At 53.4% G+C, this 22,374-nt stretch overlaps 1 protein-coding gene across 3 annotated transcripts; it reads left to right on the forward strand.

Moving 5' to 3' along the window:
• The first annotated feature begins 429 nt into the window (after positions 1-429).
• Positions 430-21,904, forward strand: PDGFB (platelet derived growth factor subunit B). Of its 3 annotated transcripts, XM_076337564.1 has the most exons (8): positions 430-586; positions 5,692-6,558; positions 13,178-13,274; positions 16,455-16,538; positions 17,031-17,236; positions 18,966-19,107; positions 19,514-19,685; positions 20,920-21,904. In XM_076337564.1, the coding sequence occupies exons 2-7, from the start codon at positions 6,403-6,405 to the stop codon at positions 19,648-19,650; spliced, it is 822 nt and encodes a 273-aa protein (XP_076193679.1). In that variant the 5' UTR covers positions 430-586; positions 5,692-6,402; the 3' UTR covers positions 19,651-19,685; positions 20,920-21,904. The 3 variants fall into 3 exon arrangements, with proteins under 3 accessions (XP_076193679.1, XP_076193672.1, XP_076193684.1); XM_076337557.1 differs by lacking the exon at positions 430-586 and having other exon boundaries at positions 5,603-6,558; XM_076337569.1 differs by lacking the exon at positions 430-586 and having other exon boundaries at positions 5,603-6,558; positions 19,514-19,681.
• The last annotated feature ends 470 nt before the right edge of the window (positions 21,905-22,374 follow it).

The raw sequence follows: 22,374 nt of genomic DNA on the forward strand, positions 1-22,374 counted from the left end.
GTGGGCTATGGGCACAAATCCGCTTGTCTGCCCCATCACAGGCTCAGGCCATGGCGGGTGCAGGCAAACCGGGATGCCCGGCTGCATTTGTGCTGTTGCAAACCAGCTGCTGGCTACGCCAGCACAAGGGTGCTGCAGGGTGTTTCATCCAGTTGTATCAATGGGATGCCAGTTTTGCTCGGGGCCCGCAGCTTACAGGAGGTAAATGAGCTGAGGGTTGGGCGCAGCGTCACCAAATCCGCCCGCCGCTGGTGTCAGCGCAACCGAATCGGCGCGGGCGGGAGGACTAGCTCTCACGGGTAGTGCACACGGGGCTTTCCGCCTTGGCCGATGCCCTGACCCCCGGCAAGCAGTATTTAGAGTGGGTTTTGCTCTGCGATGTGAGCAGCGATAGCAGGTGGGGGGGAGGGAGAGCTGCTTGCTTTTGGTTTTCGACCCTCATCTTCATTTCACATCATGAGTCATGTTACGTTCTGAGCTGAGTAACTGCTGGGCTATTTTTACTCCAGCTCAGCAAGCTTCCTTCTCGCTGCTGCCACCACCACCGCCACTCGCTGCAGACCCAGGGGCAAAGGATGGGGAGACGGTGAGTGGCAGAGGCCGAGGGCAGGGGAAGCGGTGTTTGGGGTGGTGTCAGTGGAAAGGGGGACCGCTGCCCACCTAATCAATTTGGAAACAAAAATAGTATATGCCTCTTGAAAAACAACAGATGACCTGCGATGTGTGGTGTATTCACACGCACACATACGTATATATTTATTATACTGGGAGAGGGGAAGGGGGGAGGGAGAGAAATTCCTTTCGAGTGCTATTCACCAGTCTGGAAAAATAAAGAAGGAAAGCAGAACATTTTTTCCTTTCATCAAAACAGGAAAGAGAGGGGGAATGGGGTGGGGAGCAGATCCATAGACATAATGGATGGTTGCCAGAGTAAGGAAATTGTTCCCTTCTACCCTAAACTTGGGGGTTGGGGAGGGGGAAGAAATATATGGTAGCGTGAGTAGGGAAGGCTGCATCCCCTCCTCTCCACCTGGCGTAGGAACGTGTATGCACACGGGAAAGCGCTGGGAAATCAGTCCCCCCAGCTTTGCCTTCTCTCTCTGAATCCTGCTCGAGCTGCACATCCGCAGAGATGTGAAATTCCTTTGCCTTCTCCTTCACCCCAAAGCACGGGGCAGCAAGCTGCGGCCAGCATGAGCCCTCTCCCTCTCTGCCGTTGTCAGGGGCTATGCTCTGCCCTGTGCACTTCTGTGCGCTCGTCCTCCTTCCTCATCCTCTCTTCTCTGCCAGGTTTCTGCCAGGAATGGGTGAGATGAAGGAGGTGGTGAGGGGCTAGAGGAATCCCTCCGCCAGGGAGAGACAGGCAGAGGGGGTTTCCCGGAGGAAGCCTGGCAGGTCCTATCGAATGTCTGCTCGCCGGGTGACATCTTCCCTTTCCCCTGGAGCCAGTTGCTCTGTGAGGGCTTTACGCATCCTTGGAAAGCATTTTCCCTGCCAGTGCCAGGGGCAAGAAGGTGAATTATGCAAGCCCTGGGCACCCCGAGGCTCTGCCTTTCTCCAGCAGCGAATATAAACACCAGGCTCCCTGCCTGTCTCTGTCTCCTTCCTTTGGTCTCTCTTCTCCTTTCCTCCTTTCTTCCTCTGATAGACCGAACTCAGTTGTTAGGCAGTCGGAGCAGCTCCCACGGCGGCAGCCTCTGGGGCAAATGGTGTAAACAGCAGCGTAAGCTACGTACGACGACTCTGTTCTGATCGCTTGGGTTGGGCTAAACCTCATACAACCGGGCGATCTGGCGTAAAACCGATGCACCCACCGACCAGGCCTTCTGGTGTAAACTAGGCATAAAACTTACTCTAGGTGCTTCATTTTAGTGTCACGGCTGCTCCCCTCCATTGACGGCTGCGACAGCCCCGCGGAGTAGGCGTAAGGATTGCTCATCATTCTCCTGAACTTAGAGACCAGAGTGGGAGCAACACCTAGGTTAGATACCTTGAGTGGGCGGGCTGACTACACGTTGGCTGTCAACACCTCCTAATTTCTTTCCATTGATTGTTTTTCAAAATAGGACTCATCATGGAGAGGCTGAGACATCTCAGCTGTTCAGACTGAGTCTTGCTTTCCATTGTAAGCCCTGTTTTTCTTCCTGCTGTTTCACAATTCTGTCCCCCCTCTAAAAAAAAGTAAAAACAAACAAAAAAAAGAAGATATCACCCCTCACATCGTGCCTCTGTGGATGGTGGCTAGTAGATAATTTTTTCCACTGACATGAGATGAGGGGAGAGCAGCCCTGCAGCAAGGAACTGCCTATTGTCCTCGGACACGTGTTGCCCTCCTCGCTAGTGGTAAGAAAATAACCGAGGAGATGAGTTCAGCTGTTCGCAGGTTAGAAAGCTGTAGTGGTGGTGAAAGTGTTTTAATAAGAAGCCCTGCTACAGGCTCTTATGAAATCTCTGTTTTTGTTGTGGTTTGTCTGCGGGGCCATTGCCAGCTAACACAGTTGCAACCGGACCTTGTCAAGTCGTGATGCTCTAACAGGACATTTTTACGGTCCAGCCGCTTCATGTAGCCTCAAAATATCTTCCCACCATATACAATGGTGGTTTCAAACTCTTGTCCTGTGACATCTGGACACCGATAACCCCGCAGGCCTCCACACCCACCCCACAGGCCAGGTGAGGGGAAGATAGAGTCGTCCCCATTAGATTTAGGGGTTCATGGGATAAATGACAAGCTAATTTCACAAAAGCAAGAGAATCAAAGGAGCACCCGCCTGGCTCAAGGCACAGCAGTTTTAAGTGCACGCGCCCCTGTTGAACTCAACACCAATGAGACTGGCCCAGCCTTTAGGGAGTCTAAAGACGTCACTAAAGAAAAATCTGTCCCTGTCTTAAAAGCAGAAAGAGTAAGGAAAAGCAACTGAAGGCTGAGCAGCTTGAATATCATTTTGCTCTATTTCCAGGCAGGGTCATAGGTAGATGATTAGTCAAATTCCAAACATCCTCTTCCTTGCCGTCTGGAGGTTCAACAGGGATTAGCTTTTTGTTTCTGATGTCGAGCTTCTAAAAACTACCCAGCATCAACCACATGAAAATAAATAACTCTATTTCTATCCCAGCTCGCATGTAATGTAGCCGGATATTAAAAAAAAAAAAACCACCCCACACATAGCCCCCCCAAAACCAGGCCCTGCAGCAGCTCTTGTTGCTACTGAGCAAGAAATTTGCAGCAGTACCTGCTAGCTTACTGCTGAGTCCTTCTCCGCTCCGGCGGTGATATCTCTCCCTGCTGAGGAGTTTAATCAACCCTCCCACACACAGGCTGTTCTGTCCCGGCCAGGCAGCCACTACGGCGTGGGGGACCCCCTACATAGCTTGAACAAGGTGGCGTGAAGGTGGTGAAGCCATGACAGGTTATTCGAGGGCAGAGATCCTCAAAGGGCACCTGAGCCTCCATTTACCCCTTATGAACTTTAAACACATAATGGGGTCATGGACATTCGGGACCTAGCTGCCCTCAGCTCCCTCTACACAGATAGAAGGACTTCCAGAAGCTGGTTTAGCCATCCTAAATCCTCGGCTTTCCCCCCACTGACCGCCAAGGAGCCCAGGGCTATGGCATTCCTTTGGCCGGTGCCATCTGGAGTGAGGTGAGATGGACCCAGGCCCTTTTAAAACCTTTTTTTGGAGCCTCCTACAGATTTCAGAATGAGTTTCAGTGCCCAGGTAGACATTAGGGTAGTAGCTCCACCCTGCCAGGGGGTTGCAGCCAAATTGTCATCATGTGAAATGACTGGTACGCTGCTGGCGGGCCAGGATGGAGAATGAGGGGAATTCTAAGAGCGTCCTGAGGAATTTGGGGTGGGACAGGGCTAGCATGGCTGGAGCATCTAAGGTAAAAAGTCCTGTTAAGGTCTCTGGCAGTGGAAGCAGGCGAAGGTATGTATTGCATTTCCACTTCCTCCCACTTGAGCTCCAAAACTGGGACCAAGCCACTTCAGACTTGGTTTGAGGGACTCCCAGGACACTCCTTATCTCTGCACTCATGCACCTCAGGTGGCCCAGGCTTTGGAGCTGGCATGGTTCTGACGAACTCTCCACCTGTGGGGAAATCTGCCCCCTCTTCTTTTGGGTCGGGGTGAAGCGCAGTGATCCCTTGCGACCCAAGAGCATTTGACACACTGCCCTACCATAGGACCTTTCATTTTGTGTTTGAGCTACCTGTCTCTGTGATGGGAGGAGCAGAGGAGCTATGCTATTTTAAGAAAGCTATGGAGGACCCCCAGTCCTCCCTGTGTCCCTGTGCTTCCTGACTAACATCCACATCCGTGAGACCAAGGTCAGGGTCGGGGGTGTAGTTAGCCAAGCTGGGAGGTGTTGTCAGATGCCTACTACAGAGGAGCATTTGGTGGGCTGCCTGCTGCTCACTTCTGGTAGCTGCACCTCGTACCCGGATGCTTTGGATGGTGCATACGTGAGTGCTGGTGCGAGACCGTGTGTTTTAGAGAGGGTTGGCTGCATAAGACTCGCAGGCACCTAGATAGTCTAAGGGAGCATGTGTGATGCTGTGAGATGAGGCCACTGGTATGCCTGTGGGTGTATGTATGTGAGAAAGGAAGAGAGAGGGGGAGAGTGAAGGAGAACACATGGATGCCCAGGGACGTGTGAATGAGACAAAATTTGCACGTAGCTGTGCATGTGAGCAGCTCAAATAGAAGTGTGTGCGTAGCATAGAAAAAGCAGGGAAGATGCTTGGGATTCAGAGCGAACGCCTGCCGAGTGCCTGCGGTGCATGACGGTGCAGGAATGTATCGGTGGATACGAGCCTGCACAAAGATGGTGCAGAAACCCCTCCTGGTCGTGCCTGGAGTGTGCTTCGCGAGTGTGCAACTCTGCACTGGGAGATCGCTCGTACGTACATGAGAGGGCGTGCGTACGGGTGTTTTTTCAATAGGATATGACTCTTTCTTGAAGTCACCTGTTAGCAGCCTTCCCCTCCCCCTGCCTCCCCCCCCGCAAATATCTGCTTGCTTAATTTCCCTTCAGATGTTTATTACATCGTGGAGATAATCATGCAGCAAAATACCTCCCGATGCCACGAGCAACACCAGATTGTCTTGTAGCAATGTTTAAATTTCTCTGGCTTTTTTTTTTTCCTGCACACAAAGAGATGTAAGATATTAAAGCTGCCTCTCTCCCTGGACCTAGTGGTGTAGCAGGGCAGGGAAGAAGGCGAGTGGAGCTTGGAGAAATGAGCTCCAGACTGCAACAGCGAGAACCCGGGGCCAAAATAATAACAAACTACCGTGCCGGGAGCTCCTTCTCTTATCTCTTGCTGAGGAGGAAGGAATTTCTGTCCCCATTCCACACATGATATTAAAGCCACATTATACGGGTTATTACAGCATTAGTCATTTTTAATTAATTTATCATTTAAATTAACACACTTTTTATTTTGTCAGCAATGGACTGCTACTCCCTCACTAGATTTTTCGCCTTGATACCCAGCCAAGAGGAGGATGGCAAGTTATGCTCCACCCATCTCCTCTCCTTTATAAAAGGAGCAGCCCCGAGTGCCAGTTTAGTCTCTCTTGCAGCTCGCAGACTGAAATAAAGACCCATCGTCTTGCTCGCCTCCCCTTCAATTTTACCTTTTCTGTGTTTTTTTTTCTTTTTTCTTTCTTGTTGCAACAGAGAGCGGGAGGCAGTAGTGGCTCTGCTCTGAGGCTTGTCAAGGCTCAGCGCACGCACGCACGCACACACACGCAACCCAGAGCGAAAACATTTGCTCTCACCTGTCTCCAAACCCAAAGCAAACCTCACCTCCAAGCAAACCGCCAACACTTTGAACGAGAAGGCGCCCAAGCCAGAATCTAATGTAAGGGGAAGAAATTCAATGTGCAGTAGCAACTTTTTGCTAAAAAGCAAGCAGGCGTAAAGAAGAAAAGGAGTATTTTAAGAAAATGACACCTTAAGGAAGAAGACTGTGTTTTTGGATTTCATACCAAACTTTGGAAAAGTTTTTTTTTTAATTATTATTTTGTGCATCTTTTTCTAAGAACATTGAGTCGTTGTTATCTGTACGTAAAATCTTTTACATATATATATTTTAAAAAGGAAGAAAATCAAGAGGAAAATAGCATGTGGACCACCTAGCAGAAGGCAATACTGAAACATCCCTTGTGGCGAGGGGGACGCAGACCCTGGATGCGTATAATTTCGAGGGACTGCATTTTTTTTCCACTGGGCTTATGAGATAGCACAGAGGCAGGCGAGTCACCGAGAATTACTTTTGCCTCCCCTCACCACCACCACCATCACCACCACCTCCTCTTCCAAGGGCTCCTGCAACTCTCTCACCAGTAGCCCGGCTCGGAGGGGAAATGGGAACGCGCGGCGCCCTCGATGCCTGAGGCCGGGCGGCCGCGGGGCTCTCTGCGGGAAGCGCTTCCCTCCCGGGGCTCGCCGTCCATGTGCCCGCAGCCGGCGGGGCCTGAAGTCGGGATGAATTTCGGCGTGGTCTTCGCGTTCATCCTCTCCCTGCCCCTGGCCCGCCTGGAGGTGAGTTTCCGTCGCCGGCAGCGGGCGGTGCTGCCGAGCTGCGAGCCCCGGAGGCGGGGGGAGACCGCCGGCGGCGGCGGCGCCTCCCGCCCCGCAGGTGCGGCGGGGTGAAGCCCGGGGGTGGCTGGGGGGGGAGTGGAGCTGCACGGCGGGAGCGAGGAGCACGGGGCGGGCGGCGGCTTTCCTGCCCCTTTCTGAGGGAAGGGCTCCGCAGGGGCGCGGGCGCGCTAATGGCGGGCAGAGCCAGCCGCCCCCGGCCCTGAGGGGGAGCGACCGTTGCGGCCGGTTTCCCGCCTCGCGGCGGGGGCTGCCCCCCCTCAGGAGGGGTCGCCTCCCCTCAGGACGGGCCCCGCCGGGGAGGCTTCGCGTGGAAATAAACCACCCCCCCCCCCCGTTTATGTCCCAGGCTGGAGTCAGTGCCAGGCTGGAGGGGAAGGGGAGACCAGGCTGAAGCGGTCCCTGGTTGATGCAGGAGCAGGGGTGCTGCTGGGGAGCCCCAGGGAGCCCACAGCCTCCTGCCCTGGCCCAGCGGCTGTCACCCCGGGGCGCGGTGCCAGCCGGTGGTTCCGCCAAGCCTCTCACCCCCTCGGGTTATTTTGGCATTGTGGAGGCGTGTGTGAGGCAGGGACCGAGGCCTGGTTGCCACCTCCAGAATAATGCACAGCATGAAACCCAACCTGGCATCGCCAAGGGGCCGATGGAGAAAGGGGGGGGGGGGGGGGGCTTTGAAAGGGGCAAGGAAGGGGACAGCGTGGCTAGAGACACTGACACGGAGGTGGCACGGTTATTCAGTAAGGTGTGTGTCTAGCTGGGGCCGTGGGAAGAGGCAGGAGATGAATGTCTCTGCTGTGCTTGCATGGTCACACAAGCATCTTCTCCTGCAGCCTTCCTGCACGCTCTGCTCAGGAGCAAGCCAGGGTGGGGGCCAGGTGGTAGATTTGAACATAGAACATACACCAGCCCTCTGGTATCCCCACACGGAAATCAAAGCCTCTTTTACCGCTGAGCCATGATTGAGGAAGAGGAGCCCCTGGCCCCCAAATCCTTTGACCTCTGCGGCCATGTTTCATCATCTGATCACGTGCAGATTGAGGGGGTCAGAAAGCCCCTAACATTTACCCACAGCGCTCGGTTTCCAGTTCAGCTCTATCCAAAATGACTCTACCCATGAGTTGTGTCTGCAGCTTGGGGGTTGTCAGGGGCAGGAAATATCCTTCCACCAAAACTTTCCTCCCTTTGCATCATTTCTTTCTCTTCCTTCCTCCTTTTTAGGCAGCTCCTCTTGTGGGTGGCAGGGAAGGGGTTGCGTGCAAAGCATCGCATCACCTTCTTATGGGCCCATTTTGCCCTTGCCCGAGCCACAAAGGGAAGCAGTTAGAGCTGTGGGCTGCCCAGTGGTTATGGTTGTTTTGGGCAGAGGATGGTATTTCCTCTGTGGGTGGCTCAGATCTCTTTCTCCCATGCAACGTGAAACATCAGCTATGGTTGGTGCTGGGGAAGGATGAAGATGGAAGTGTCTGATCGCAGGGGGGTGTTATTCTGTGCTGTAATCACATTAAAAGACTGCACAGCTCTATGACACCCTAGTAGGGTTAGATCTTGGGAATTCTGGGTCTAGGTTTCTTGGGAGGAATCATGACATTCATCATTTTATGAGAATATGAGAAACCAAGAAGGTTTCTGCTTGGGTAGATGCTTCTGCCTGCAGCCAGTCCCCACATCTACTTTGAGGGCAGGTGTTGCACCTCTGCACCAGGCGCATACAACATGACTCCTACCAGGCTGCTGAACCATAGTCATTCTCTGAATGGGGCTTGCACCTCCTCCCCAGCCCTGCTGGAGAAAGTGCACGGGGAACAGTAGCTCCCTCTGATCAACAGAGGCCTGAGCCGGGACATGGAGCCTCCTAAGTCCCTCTCCCTCTTCTGTCACACCCATCTGGAGCTGGAGGGGCCCTGGAGCTCTTCCAGGAGGGAGTACGAGCCTCAGCGGGAAGGTATTTGCCAGTTGGGAAGCGAGGATGCTAAACCGATTTGCATTTGCCCCGCGGGCTGTAATAGTTGCCTTGCAACATTTACAGAGATGGGCTGAGCCTGGCGTGGTTGTGCTGGGGTGAAGCCCCACTGGCAGGGCTTTCTGGAATTCCTGAGGAATGGGGTGCGGCTGGGCGCTTGCTTATAACCTCGGCCCAGGTCCCCATTGCATCTTCCTGGTGCAAGGCTCTGGGGCTCTTCCCGAGTCTTCCTAGCATGAGGCTGTGACAAGGACAAAGCAGTGGAAGCCGAGGTGGATGACATGTCTGGGGTGAGCTTGTGGAAGAAGCCAGGCGAGTCGTCCCTGCCTCCCTCTCACCATCAGCTGATGCGCAGCAGCAGGAGAGAATGACAGTGGTTCCTGCGCTGTTTCCAGTGCTGCCGGTACACAACCGGCCCCGGGGGTGGAAATGCCTCCAGCCCTCGCAGGGGAGGTGTGGGGGGAGCGTGGAGGAGCAGGGTGGAGCAGTGGAGTCCCCCTTGAAATTGGAAAAGGGTGGGTAGGTCTGGCTGTATTTTAGGAACGTGGGCTAGATCAAACGTTAAGTTTGATTCTTTTAGGTTGTGCCTGCTGTGGGGAGAGGGAAACGTGGTCCTCCCGCAGGCGGATGTCAGGGTCCGCCTGTAGCCAGGAGTGGTGCTGGAAGGGTGGAAGTCTTGTGCCAGGGGAGCAAGAGCCTCTGGGGTTCAGCGGGCTGGTGGCAGGTGCTGCCGGTCTTGCTCTCTGCCAGGGAGTGTGGTGGAGTCTCCCCTCGGGGTCCTCACGTCAGCTTCAGAGGGAATTAAAAAATGTTGTTTGTTTGGGTTTTTTTGCCTGGCTGATCAGTCGAGACCCTGCTGCCAAGATGCCCTGCTGCAGTCAATGTGGAGGTTCTCGGGAAAGTCCTCCTCTCCTGGGCAGAGGAGCAGATAGCTGGGTGCTTCCCTGCCCTGGGCTGGTGCTGCTGCTACCCTTCTGTCCATGTATAGTCACATGTGGGTGTGTAGACACACCACCTCAAAGAAGAGGACTGGAGGAGTAGTCACCTTGGGAGTATCTTTGGCTGGTTTGTTTGAGCCCTGAGGGTCTGCCTTCCCTGCCAGTTGCACAATCTTTGCTCCCTCCTCCTCTGTATCTGCTGCGCTACCAAGAGAGACACACCTTCGGGCAAGACTCTGAAACCCTTGCCTGTGAATAGCCGGAGGGAGGACTGGAGCACAGCCCTGCATATTCCCTGCGCCATCTCGGCAGCAGCTGATCGCAAGGGGACCTTTCAGCATCCCTTGTGCTTAAAAGCATATGTTGGCAGAAAGCTCCAGAGGCAGGGGGTGGTGGGGTTAGGGAGGAGGCTGATTTTGGGAGAGCGCGTGTGTGGAGAGCGGGGATGGGAGAATGTCCTGTTTGCAGGGCATTGCTGCACGTGCATCGGTTTGCAGTGGCCAAACAGTGCTGCTGACGTCTGGGAGGAGGGAGGCAAAGCTGACGCGCCGAGAGGCCCCGGCGTCACAGCCGCAGCGCAGAGCGGCTGCGAGGCAGGCAGTGCCCCTGCCCAGGTGCTCTGCTGCCTTGTGTCAGGTGTGCTGTGAGCCACAGCACCAGCAGCCGGGAGAAGGGGAGGGGACGTCCCTGCCAGGGGACTGGCAGAGTGGGGGGTGCCCCTGCGGTTCAGGGGAGAGCCAGGCACTGGGGGCAGAGGGAGGGAGGGAAGAACAAACTTACTTTCTTCTAGGAATTCAGGGCCTCGCAGGAATACGAAGCCAGGCCTTGGGGCACTTGACAGCCAGCCAAGGAGTCCATTGAGACAAAAGTCTTTTTTGATCTGCCGCACAGTTAAAAAAGGAGATTGTTAACCTGTGTTAGACAAATAACTCCAGAGGAGCTGCTAAGCAGGAAAAGCACCAGCTGCTTGGGCTGGTCTGTTGGGGATCCCACCTCCTGCAATGCTCCTCCACCTTCTGACCCCGTGGGATCAGGTGGAGGTGGCCGATGGACCTCTGTTTCCCTGTGTCCCATCCCCACCAAGTGCCCCAAGCCTGGGTGTGTGCAGTGCCCCAATCTCAGAGCCTCCCAGGCGTAGGGCTGGGATGGGGGGCCAGAGGCATGGCTGTTCCCAATCACAGACCCCAAAGGGAGCAAGGACAAGCTGTGCAGTGCAGGTCTGCATAGCTGCTCTTCGGTGAGCCTCAGACACGGTTCTGCGGCGCTAGAGGAAAGTAAGGAGCTTCACAGGCTTGTGGTTGTCACTGGCAGAGCTGCCCCACAAACTCCGGGGAGGAGGACAGGATTATGAGCCATGTGGGCTGGTGATACGCCGTGGCCACGCTGATAGTATCTGCAACAAGAAAAAATTGGCACCTAAAACTGCTGCTGTGAGCAGGGAGTGGAGCTTATTCCTACAGGCAGTCCCCAGCAATCTGGCTCCTGAGGGCCTGCATTTGCAATCCCTGATTCATATCTGTTCCCCCTGCTCAGTTAGAAAGGTGACACCTCCCAGCTCGCCTCCAAAGTCACCGAGTCTCGTAACACCTGCCCACACTCTCCCCCAGCGAGTGCCGGAGTTTAAAATAAAGTTCCATTTCCTACGTATATTAAGTGTCAGGAAGGACCAGGGGCATCCGTGCACAGCAGCATTCATACACAAATGCATTTGGCTGACAGGTGCAAACATTAAAAAGCCTGCAATTTCACTGCCCAGTGCTGAGCTCTGGCTGCAAGTACTGGGAATTGCAAATGATCCCTTTTCCAGTAAACGTGTGTGGCGCAAAGCAGGGAAGTGCTGCAGAGCCTCTCCAGCACTGGGCTGTTGGTCCCACTCTTCCTCACACAGCAGGAGTTGTCAGAAGGCATCTTCATTTCGCAGCTATTCAGTGATCCCTGAATTATACAAGTCTCTCTCTCGCTGTGCATTCATCACTGATGCCGCTTCCCTCTCCCTTAGAGACTGAGGAAGTAATGCCTGGGGATGCAAAATCTGCTTTTCGCTGCAGGCGGACAGCCAGATCTGTGGTGAGATGTGACGGTGACAGGGACGGAGCGGGGCAGAGAGGCTCCATCTGACTCGAGCTCTCTGGTGGATCTGGCTGCGGAGGTTTAAGATGCTAGTTTTGTCTGCTCTGCAGCTATCCCAGGAGGTTTCTGCCCCGTGACTTGGGCTGCAGCAGCCTACAAGCCACTGCATCCTAATTTAAGTTATAGTATTAGAGGATGGGCTAGCAGGGCTGAGGAGGGAGCACTCCTGTTGCCCTGTTAGCAGAGGCGAAGGGAGGGTGGCCAAGGGGCAGGCACATGTGGAAGGGTGCCAGGCTCAAGCAGCCATGCAAAAGTGGCTTGCAGGTTTGGGCTAAAGCCCTCAAGGTTTAAAAGCCAACGTTTAACCACCCGCATGGCGTTTTTCCTCGACTCCAAGTGGAAGGGAAATGTTCTGCACTGAACGCAGGCAGGGAAGGAATAGCTGTACACTGGAAGGACCACACACATGCCACCAACTGCCCATAAAAACCCACACGAAAATCCCTGCGTTTCACAAGCACATGAGCCAAGTTCTCCTCTCAGTTACAGGGGCATGTGTAGGGCTGTGGCTCAGACGGCATCCAGCATCTGGCCGAAAGAGCAGCTTTTCCGCATGAGTAGCCCTGAATGAAGAGAGCTAGGAGCTAAGCAAACACTTTGGCTAGTACTTTCCTCTGTCCCTTTTTCTAGTCTTTCGGAAGTATGTTTTAATCAGTGCTTGCTTTCCCACACCGCTCCTTTGTAGTCTTGTTAAGTGCTGTCACTGAGGCCCATTCAAGCCTGGTGCCAGAGTAAAATTCCCAAGAGATTGATGGCATTGCACCTGCCCACACAAACCCTGAATTTGGCCCATCGTCTGATGTCTATAAACGTGCTTACTTAAGGTTTTTTGGCACTGGCATGCAATGACATCCAAACTCCCATGTGTTTCTTCATCCAAATCAGCTCCTCAGCCCACTGCCTCGAACAGCCTTTCATGTCCTCCCTGCAGCGTTTGTGGTTTCACCACGGGCTTATGCTGGAGCAGCCTCAGCTGCGAAGGTCAATCTTCCTCTCCAACCCCCACCTTTTTTTTTTTTTAAACAGTATGCAAATGTTGTATATTATTGGGCCGCTGTGGTTTGAAAACACACGCGCACGCACACGCACATACACACGATATCTGACAAAGCCCATGAGGGAGTTTCATAACAGAGGGAAATATTGGGAAGGTTTTATCTGATAGCGTAAGGGAAGTCTGTTAAAACGCCTTTACTGCAGGCGGCAGGAATGAGAGGCCACCTGGAGAAGTCATACAGCACCGGAGAAGGAAGGCTTGCTGGCTGCTTGCATAGCGTTCGGGGCTCTGCTGCGCAGCCCGGGCATTTTTTTGGCTTTTTCAGTCTCCTGACTGCTTTGTGAGAGGCAGCAAGAGGGGCTCTCTCGCTTTTGCTCAGGTTTTAAGCTCATGCCATCATGTCTTTGCGTGTCACTGGTTCTGTTGTGCCTCCTCCGTGCTCCTTCGACTCCCCCCACTCCTGCTCTGTGATGCAGTCTATTTGCAGATCACCTCTCTAACGCTTGTTTCTCCCCTTCTTTTCTTTTTGTCATCTGGCAGGGGGACCCCATACCCGAAGACATTTATGAGATTTTGGGTGGCAGCTCAGTGCGCTCCATCAGCGACCTCCAGCGTGCCCTGCGGATAGACTCCGTAGGTAAATCTCCTCTTCACCAAACACTCCTCTACTTTTTCTTAACTCTTTGTGGGGGAGGGAGGGGATATTCTGTTTTCCAGCAGGCACACTGTCAACAGACCTCGCTATAAATATAGGAACCGTTCAGGAGCCAGGACCTGGCTATTTACACACCTAGCCCCCCTGAAACCTGTGGGAGTTAGGCAACTAGATGCCTTTTTATATCTCCTAACTGCCTGGTCTATCGAGGGACACTGGCTTCCAAAAATGATAGGAGATGGGCAAGGTGAGTGCAAGGAACTGAGGTCAGCACTTTTCGCCCTGGGGGATGCACAGGCAGCAGGGCTTGATTTGGCCAAGGATCAGTTTAGGAGGTGGAGAAATGGGAGGTGGAAATAGGGTGATAAAGCAGGAAAGGGCTGAGTGGGTTCTCAGGTTTAGCATCCACAAAAGGCCACGGGCTCCCAGAGGCTCTTAGGATGAGAGTGGCAGAGCACGTCTGTGGGTGAGACACAGGACAGGGGCTAAGTCAGGGTAGCATTGCTTCACCTCCTGCCTGTAGACAAGAGCTCTGGGGGCTGCAGTGCCTCAGGGTCACTTGGCCAGGGCTGAGTGCAGCGAGCGGCAGGAGTGGCGAAGCGTGGAGGGGTCGGCACGTGTGGGAATTGGAGCACGCGCCACGGCGGCTGGGCTGGCCCAGGAATTTATTTATAAACGGTCTCTTCTGAGCAAATTCCTTTCTATTCTAACCCTGCTCCCGCCCGTCGTCCCCCGGCCCCCCCAGCTCGCCTTCTCTCTCGTGTTTTGTCTGTTTGGAGCTTTGTAATCCTTGCCGAGACACTATCTACGGGGGAACAGAATTTCCTGCTTTTGTTTCCTATGCCAGTCCAACCACTGGCGCAGTCTCAAAAGCATTCCCGCTGCCTTTCAAAACGGCCCTGGAGGGGCAGGGGGGGGAAAGCGAGGGGGAGGGCACCAGCTGCGTTCAGCTATTGTTTGCCTTAGAAAGAGGCGACGAGGCTCCCCACCACCGCCACGGCTGCTCCCTGCCCTCACCAGTTCCCTCCTCCTCATCCACGAGCCACACAATGGGGCAACTTCCAAAATTAGCTGTACTGGATTGTCCCAGGCTGGTCCCCCCACCCCAACCATCTTCAGGGCTGACCCAGGGTGTAGGACAACCTAGGGGAGGGAGGGACCCAGTTTTCAATAGATTTGTTTCAAGTCAACAGTTGTTGCTATTTTTTTTCCCCCTCTCTCTCATCAACTCAACCTCTGCACAAAAGGCAGCCCCCACCCTCATTTGATAAAATGCCAGACGGTGCAGGATGGAGGGGTGGGGAAGGAGCGGCTGAGAAGATGCGTGCAGTCTGTCATGTCCCGGTGTCTAAGGAACAGATACATCTCTATCGCAGTTACTAACTGCCCTCACGATCAAGAAATAAAATGGGCTTCTCTTGTTGGCTTGAAAAGCCCAGGGGTATGGGAGAAGGCTGCAGAGCTTTGGGTCACTGGTTTCACTTCAGGTCCCAGATGGGAAAGGCTGGTCAGGGAAACAGAAAATGGTGCTGTGAAGCTGTCTCTTTGTTGCACCCTGTGGCTCTCATCTGCTCCCAGGTAGTGACCAAGGGGCATCACCATTTGCTTGCCCTGTGTGGAATTAGTGTATTAGCAAATAAGTGTATTAGCAAAATAATCCCAAAGCAGCTGGGGCTATTCCCTGTGCTGCCATGTATGTGTCACAGCTGCTGCCCTCCACTGACTGCACAGGGAGCCAGGATTAGGCAGCTCCAGGACACAGATGAGCTGAGATACTGCTCTCCTGACCTTAGATGCTACTGTAGACCTTAACTGCAGCTGCCCGCAAAGCAGGCATGACCATCTAAGCCAGTCATCCAGACACCCTTTGTAGCCCCCCGGAAACCTACATGCCCTTCTAGAGCATGATCCACCAAATCTCATTTTGGGTGTCTGCCTCAGAGCGAGATGAATGGTGTCCTAGAATTGATCACGCCTCTCCAGCTGCTTTACAGGGTGTCTGTCTGTCCACCTCACGGGTAGATGTTGACTGCTCAGGCACCATTCCTGCCTTGTGAATACAGCCTCTGTGCACCCATCCCAAATCCTTCAGCAATTGCTTCAGAGCTGAGTGGAGAGCAAAGTCCCTGCTCCCCCTTATAAGAGGGCTGCACTAGGGCAGGACTGAGGAAGAGGGACGGGACATGATAGGTATGGGAAGTCTGCTCCACCGCACATCTGATAAACAGAGATCTTCCACTGGCCCCAAATTCCCTTTAAGAAAATTGCTCCCTTGATGCTGACGTCCATTCAGCTTCCTTCAGCTGCTAAAGCAGGTCAGAGAAGGAAAGAGCTGTGGCTGGGTGGGAGCTATCTCCGAGCGCGGCCATTGTCCGGAGCTCAGGAGGGGCTGCGTGTTGGAGTGCTCCATGGGGATTATGGGCATTTCTCTATTCAGCGCTTCCTATGGGAAAAAGCAGTGGGGTGGGAGGGAACTGCTCAGGGCTGGCCTGAATGCTATCTGCCTTCCTCTCCCATCGCTGACTGAACTACCTCCAGATCCTGCAGCTTACCTTAGAGTAGTATAGGGCAAAAGTGATTTTAACTTTATTTTTCTGTTCTTCGGTCTTAAAACTGACTCTAACCTAGAGTGGCTGCGGTGGGTTGGGAGAGAGAAAGCAGGCACCCCACCTCCCACCCATCATCCCCTTCGCCTGCCTCCTCACACCCTGACTCTCTCAGTCCCAAGCCATCCCAGCAAGGCACCACAGTGTTATATACCAAACTTTCTGCTGGTCCCATCTGGTCTTTGATCCTCCTTGCCGTATCCTGGTCTCAGCCAGCTGGTCTGGATCCCTCTGCTACTCCTCTCTGATACCAGAAAGCCCTGCTGTAGGCCTTGTCCTTCTTGAGCTGGAGTTTTCCTCTCCCAGACCTGGCTGGGACCCCTCTTTAACAATAGGCTTGTTGCTTTGAACTGCCTAGCCTGAGCAAAGAGCAAACCTAGAGTCTCCGTGCCCCAGCACAGCCATGACCTTGCTGGTGGATTTACACCTAGTGTGACGTACTGGGGCCATGGCTTATCCCACATCTCTGCACTTTGCTTGGTGAGCAGAGCACAAGTGCCTGCCGTCTTCTCCTGCCTCTACCTGGTGCTATTAGGTCATGTCTTTCCCTTTGCAGAGGAGGATAGCTCGAGCCTGGACCTGAATACAACTCAGACTGGTCAAAACCCCATGGCCCTGTCTCGAGAGCGACGAAGCCTAGGTGAGTCGGGGGTGTTGCACCTTGTGATTGTTGGGGCACTCACCTGAGCAGCTATGGGTGGGTGCAGATGCATGTCTGAGATACACGTGTGGGGGTAGAGCTTATAGTGCACATGGATGTGTAGACAGATGAGAAGGAGGGTCTGGGCCTCACGTAGGAGCTGGGTGTTACACCCCAGGACGGCAGGAGAGGGAGTCTGGAGCTCTGCAAGCTGCTCTGCTTTAAATCCCGCTGGTGCTGATTTGCTCTAAAGAAGTGTCATCTTCCGCCTAGGACTGCTGCTGCAGTGAGAAGCATCATTTTACTGGGGCCTCCTCCACAGGCACGACTCTGTCCAGGGAGGGAGCTGGAGGGGTGGGAGAAGGAGAAAGAACACGTGTGTGTGCGTGAGAACCGTGTGGGGTCTTTCTCTTCTGGTAGAGGTGGCTGCAGCAGGTTGGTAACAGCTGCAAAGCCCATTTCATCCCCCCTTCTTCTCTTGGCCCTCTGTAGATGCTCTGGCAGCAGCAGAGCCAGCTGTCCTCGCAGAGTGCAAGACGCGGGCGGTGGTCTTTGAAATCTCCCGCAATATGGTGGACAGCACCAATGCCAACTTTGTGGTGTGGCCGCCCTGCGTGGAGGTGCAGCGCTGCTCCGGGTGTTGCAACAACCGCAACGTGCAGTGTCGCCCCACGCAGATTCGCGTCCGGCACGTCCAGGTAAGGGAGACGCCTCCCACTGCTCCCTCCTCCCACAGCCCACCTCCATCCCTACTCTCCAAAACCAAACCAAACCTGAGACAGCAGGTCTCAGGTACAAGGCTCACACAGCTGACTGTTTCCTCGCACCCCCTCTGCAGTCACATCTTCTGCATTAGCCACGCAGCGCTGCAGCCCCTGGCGTGGGGTGACGTCCGTGCCAGCTGCTGGGAGGGCTGGTGCTGTCCAGCAGCTGGGGACTGTCACCATAGCAGAGCTACAGGGCACTGTCCCCAGCTGCAGCTCCACGCCGTGGCTATTTCTGGGGCTCGAGGTGGCCTTGTCTGCTGTGTTAGAGCAGAAGAAACAGAACAGTTTCATTGCGGGAACTGGTTTTGATGCAAAAAGAGGAGGGCTTGCAGTGTCAGTCTCCATCCCCCCTGCTGCTCCTGCAGCTTCTTCCCAAGACACAGTTTCTCCTCTTTCTCAGCCCCATGGTTACCTCCTGACCCGCTCCAGCAGCAAGCAGACACCTGACGGCTAACCTCTTGCTCTGATCCTGCCCTCCTCACAGCTAACAGTGATCTCCTCACAGCTTCCTCCCAGACAGCTTGTTTAAAAATAATACTCATCCCATACTAATCCTCCGCCTGAGCCATAAGAGACTCCCCCAGGCAGGCGGCAGAGGTTGGCTGGGAGAGGTTGTATTCACACAGCCCTTTTCATCAGGAAATTCCTTTCTCAGAAAAGCCAGCCGGAATGAGGGAAAAATGGGGGGGGAGCAGGAGTTGTTTTTGTGGAAAAAACAAGTGAGAGGTCAAAAGCCAGCCTGAAAAAGTGACCTGGAAATGGTTTCTTTGAGGACAGAGGTCTCTCTATTGTTTGGCTGGAAGTGTTTGTCTAGCAAGCAGCGTGTGGTCTGAAGCGTGTGGAGTGGGCTTTCAAGGAAAGATAAACAGCCTGGCTGCTTCAGCGCTGGCTGAGGGATGCTGCTGGGGGCAGTGGGTTTAGAGGAATTCAATCCCAGACACGCGGCAGAGCAAGTATTTATAGCTTGCGGAGCACTTCAGGGACCGCGGTCTTGTTAGATAAGCTGAGTGGGGTCAGGCCCAGCCGCTCCTGGAGTGGGAGGACCCCCTAGAAAGCTCGTGCCCTGTGGTGGGATGTGGAACAGTGAGTCTTCCCTCTGAGTCAGCACTGGTGGAGAGTCCGAGGGAATTTCCAGAGTACCGCCTTTCCCGTGAAACACAGAGCTGAGGGCTTCTGCCCTGAGAGTTATTAAAGAGCTTGAGACAAATTCAGACAGGCCTCAGCAGAGCTGGTGAAGCTGTGTTTGCTTGCATCGGGTCAGAGTTTTTCTCCTTTTGCCCTTCCTGTAGGATCCTGTGGGAATTAATTCTGGTGGCACCCAGGTCTCTGCCATCACAGCTGTCAGAAACAGGCTAGCGTGTTCTGCACGTCCCATGTCTCTGTCTGTGATCAACCAGTCATCCTGCTTAAGCAGCGGCAATAGTTAGAAACGGGGGAAACAACCAGTCACATACAAACTTGCCTGGTCTAGGTCTGCTCTGCTGGTGTGTGCAGAATTAGCTCCCATACGCACCACCCCCGAATTTGAACCGTGCTCTATAAACTGCCTTCTGACCCTTTAGGAAGAAAGCCAGTACTGAAGCATACCGACACTGATTATTTTTACAGAGTGGGAGCTACAGCTGTATTCATCTTTTGCTTGCCTCCCTCTTCCAAATAGGTGAACAAGATCGAATTTGTCCAGAGGAAGCCAAAATTCAAAAAAGTCGTTGTGCCTTTGGAGGACCATGTGCAGTGTCGGTGTGAAGCAGTGACCCGTCAGCCCCCCAGGAACAGCCGGCCAGGGCCACGTGAACAGAGACGTAAGGATCTTGTCATTAGTAGAGCAGAGGGAGGCGTGAGAAGAGAGACTGGGGAGAGGAAAGAGCCCTCCGCTGGTTTCAATCTGCTTAGCTCCAGTGAATCCCATGGGCCTTTGCTGGTTTATACCAGCCGAGGGACCTTTCCCAGGATGTCTGCCTGCCAGCAAGGGGCTGGAACTAAGGGAAGTGAAGGAGGGGAAGGTGAGAGGTGAGGGGAAGGGCATCGTGGGGAAAGGGAGATAGCAGAGACTGTGGAGAACAGAGGAAGAGGGACAGAAGAACAGAAGAAGGAGGCCTTGTGGCCCTCCTGTTGCAGACCTCTTTGTTGATAGTGTGTGGGGAAACATATTTCAACATGACCCAGCTGCCCCTCGCTGTACAGACACTCTCCCCTCTGTTTTGGCAGGCTTGTCATCGTCGTTCACCACAGCCGCTGTCTCACAGAGGCAGCGAGTACGCCGGCCACCGGCGCAGAAGAGGAAACATAAGAAGTACAAGCATGTCAACGATAAGAAAGTGCTGAAAGAAATCCTCATAGCATAGAAGTGCTGGCAGGGGAGAGAGCGAGCACAAGGCAGGTAACAGCAACCTGCTTTTCCAGTCGAGAGAAATGCTCTCCCAGGACACGCTTCTGCCCGAGCACCTCGGACACTTCCCACAGCACCCGCCGCTCATTCAGCGTGGGGCTACTGCAGGGCCTGGGTGTGATAAAACCGGGGTTGAAGGAGGGGGAAGGACTAGGCTGGGACCCAATGCGTGCATCCTATTTATGGCTTTATGGCTCTTTGCAGAGGTGGAAGGATAATGGTGCAACCATGCTCGCTCTCGGGCCCTGCCCTCCCCTTTCTCTGCCTCCCTTACAGGCAGAGAGTGAGCCCGACTTCTCTCTACACCTAAATCCCCTCGGGGTCCATGTAATTCATCTCTTCTGTGGAGCAACTCTTGTTCTCCTTTCTTTATTGATTCTCCATTGCAAGCAGAGAATTAATGTTGCTCTGGGGATCCCTTTTCCTTTTATTTCATTAGTTGAGTTGGCAGAAAGACTGAAGAGAGCAACACTTTTGGTTCATCTCTCTCCTAGCGGGAAGCCTGTGTGCATAAGAAAGGTCATACCAGGGGAAAGGAGAACAGGAATCTCTGGCAAGAGATCTGGACTTTGTCAGCCCAGGGTCTGATTCTTCTCTCTCTGACTTGTGTAAACAGGAGTAATTCCCTCATCATCAGAAGAATTTCACTGGTACAAGGGAAAGGAGATAAGCCCTGGTTCCTCATGAGGGAGGGAAAGGTGCAGAAAAGAAAGAGTAGCCAGGGCGCAGACCTGGGGGCCTGAATTTAGAGAGAGGCGGCACTGCCTAACAGGGAAAGCCCTGGCCTGTGACTCAGCAGTTCCAGCTGTGCCGCGGCCCCTTGAACGAGCCTGGGCCGCTCACTTCACATTCACTTCCCCTCGCCTCGGGAGAGGGGGACGAAGGGCTTCCATCACGTGGTGTTTCAGGAGATGGGGACGATGGGCGCCAGGCGGTGTCTTGGGATTGGTATTCCCACGCTTAGCACTATGAGGGCTCTGATTATCCCTGGATCCTCCTGGCCAGCCCGAGGTTCCCAGGGTAGAAATGATGCAAACCCATGCAAATCTCAGCTCTGGCTCAAGCTGTCCAGGGCAAAAAATAGAGAAGGCCAAAAGCCCTCCTGGGCTTCTGATCTGGCACTTCGACACAAACATTTCCAGAGGAGAAAATGGGAGAGGAGGGGAGTTGCAGGGGCAGAGGGTTACATATTCTAATGCTGTGTCTGTTTTTGTTTCACTTCCAGGTTTATTTAATATATTTGCTGTATTGCCCCCATGGGGTCCTTGGAGTGATAACTTTTCCTCTTTGTCCATCTGCCTCGACGTCTGATTCAGACGGCAATTGGTGCTTCCCTTTCCATCAGTGGACCTTCTCCCACCAAAGCCTCTCCCTTCTTTCATTTATTAGCATAATTTTAAAGTTTTACACACACAAAAAAAGGACAAACATGACCTATATATATATATATGAGAAAAGAACAAAGTACAAATAAAACCATGAACCCTGACAGCCACAACATGCGATGAGGACAGGACAATGCCTTCCCTGCTCCAGAGGATAGGATGGAAAATGTGAAAAGGAAAGTGGGTCCAATTTCTTCCGAGAGGAGGAGAAAAACAAATGGACAGAGGGCGGAAGGGGAATATTCTCCCTTCCCCTCATGTTTCTGGTGAGGCTGGGGGGCCTGGCTGAGATCAACACTTGCACTGGACCTACGTTTTGAAAACAGGCATATCTCAGATTGCGAGCAGCGACCGACGGTGGAAAATGCACTAAGGACTTTTATCGCCCTAACTGGACAGATATATATTTTTAATGTGCGTGTGTATATTTTATTTTAAAAAAGAAAAACCAAAACCACTAAGATATACAACATCTCGGGGAACAGAACAAAAAAAAACCCACAAACAAAACAAAGAAGCCAAATGCATTCCCCCCCTCCCTCTCCCCTCCTGCTCCTGGTGCTGACTGGAAGGTGTTTGGATCCTGGGGAAGGAGCAGACAGCGGCAGAATCGTCTCCACGCCCCCGGCCCCTGCCAAGGGGAGCCATCTTTGCACATGCTGGTGGAGAATTCAACTTTCCAGGCTTGGACTCAGATTATTTTTAAAATTTGCTCTGTATGTGTGCGCGTGTATATGTGTGTGTATATATATATATATATACGTGTGCGTGCGTGTGTGTGTGTATGTGTATTTATACATACATATATAAATATATATATATATATGTTCTTAAATGGATTTCATTCCCCGGTGGCAGGAAGCTCAGAGCCACGTGCATGCCTCGGCTTCGTTGGGCTGGCAGAAAAGCACGCTGTTACTGCAACGTGCCTGCGAGGTCTGGGACGGGACAGGCAGAGACATCACCTGATCTCTCTCTGTCTTGTTGCCCTTTTCTCTCACTCTCCACCAACTCCCCAGCACAACTTCCTTGCAGGAGGCGAAGTGGCACCGCAACAAGACCAGCAACAGCCAAACTTAGAAGCATGACTTAATCTCAGTGAGCTGTCCTTGCCTGCTCTGTGGTCCTGAAAGAATCATGTCATTCCCCCGAGGTTTTTAACCCCTTCACAGGTGTCCTGCACACCATATCTTCACTGCTCTCTCCCTGCCAATGTCCCCGCATCTCCCATCGTTTTCCTCACATTTTCCCCTCTCAAATTCCTCCTGGATTTTTGCCCGTTAGATGTTCCCAGC

This window comes from Aptenodytes patagonicus, chromosome 1 (assembly GCF_965638725.1).
Source record: "Aptenodytes patagonicus chromosome 1, bAptPat1.pri.cur, whole genome shotgun sequence".
Classification (NCBI taxonomy): Eukaryota; Metazoa; Chordata; class Aves; order Sphenisciformes; family Spheniscidae; genus Aptenodytes; species Aptenodytes patagonicus.

What these genes read in the sequence shown, in the direction of transcription:
- PDGFB (XM_076337564.1), top strand. Translation starts at nt 6,403, where the DNA reads ATGCCTGAGGCCGGGCGGCCGCGGGGCTCTCTGCGGGAAGCGCTTCCC. An exon ending in TGCCCCTGGCCCGCCTGGAG is followed by an intron (nt 6,559 to 13,177) that starts GTGAGTTTCCGT and finishes GTCATCTGGCAG; the next exon opens with GGGGACCCCATACCCGAAGA. An exon ending in TTCGCGTCCGGCACGTCCAG is followed by an intron (nt 17,237 to 18,965) that starts GTAAGGGAGACG and finishes TCTTCCAAATAG; the next exon opens with GTGAACAAGATCGAATTTGT.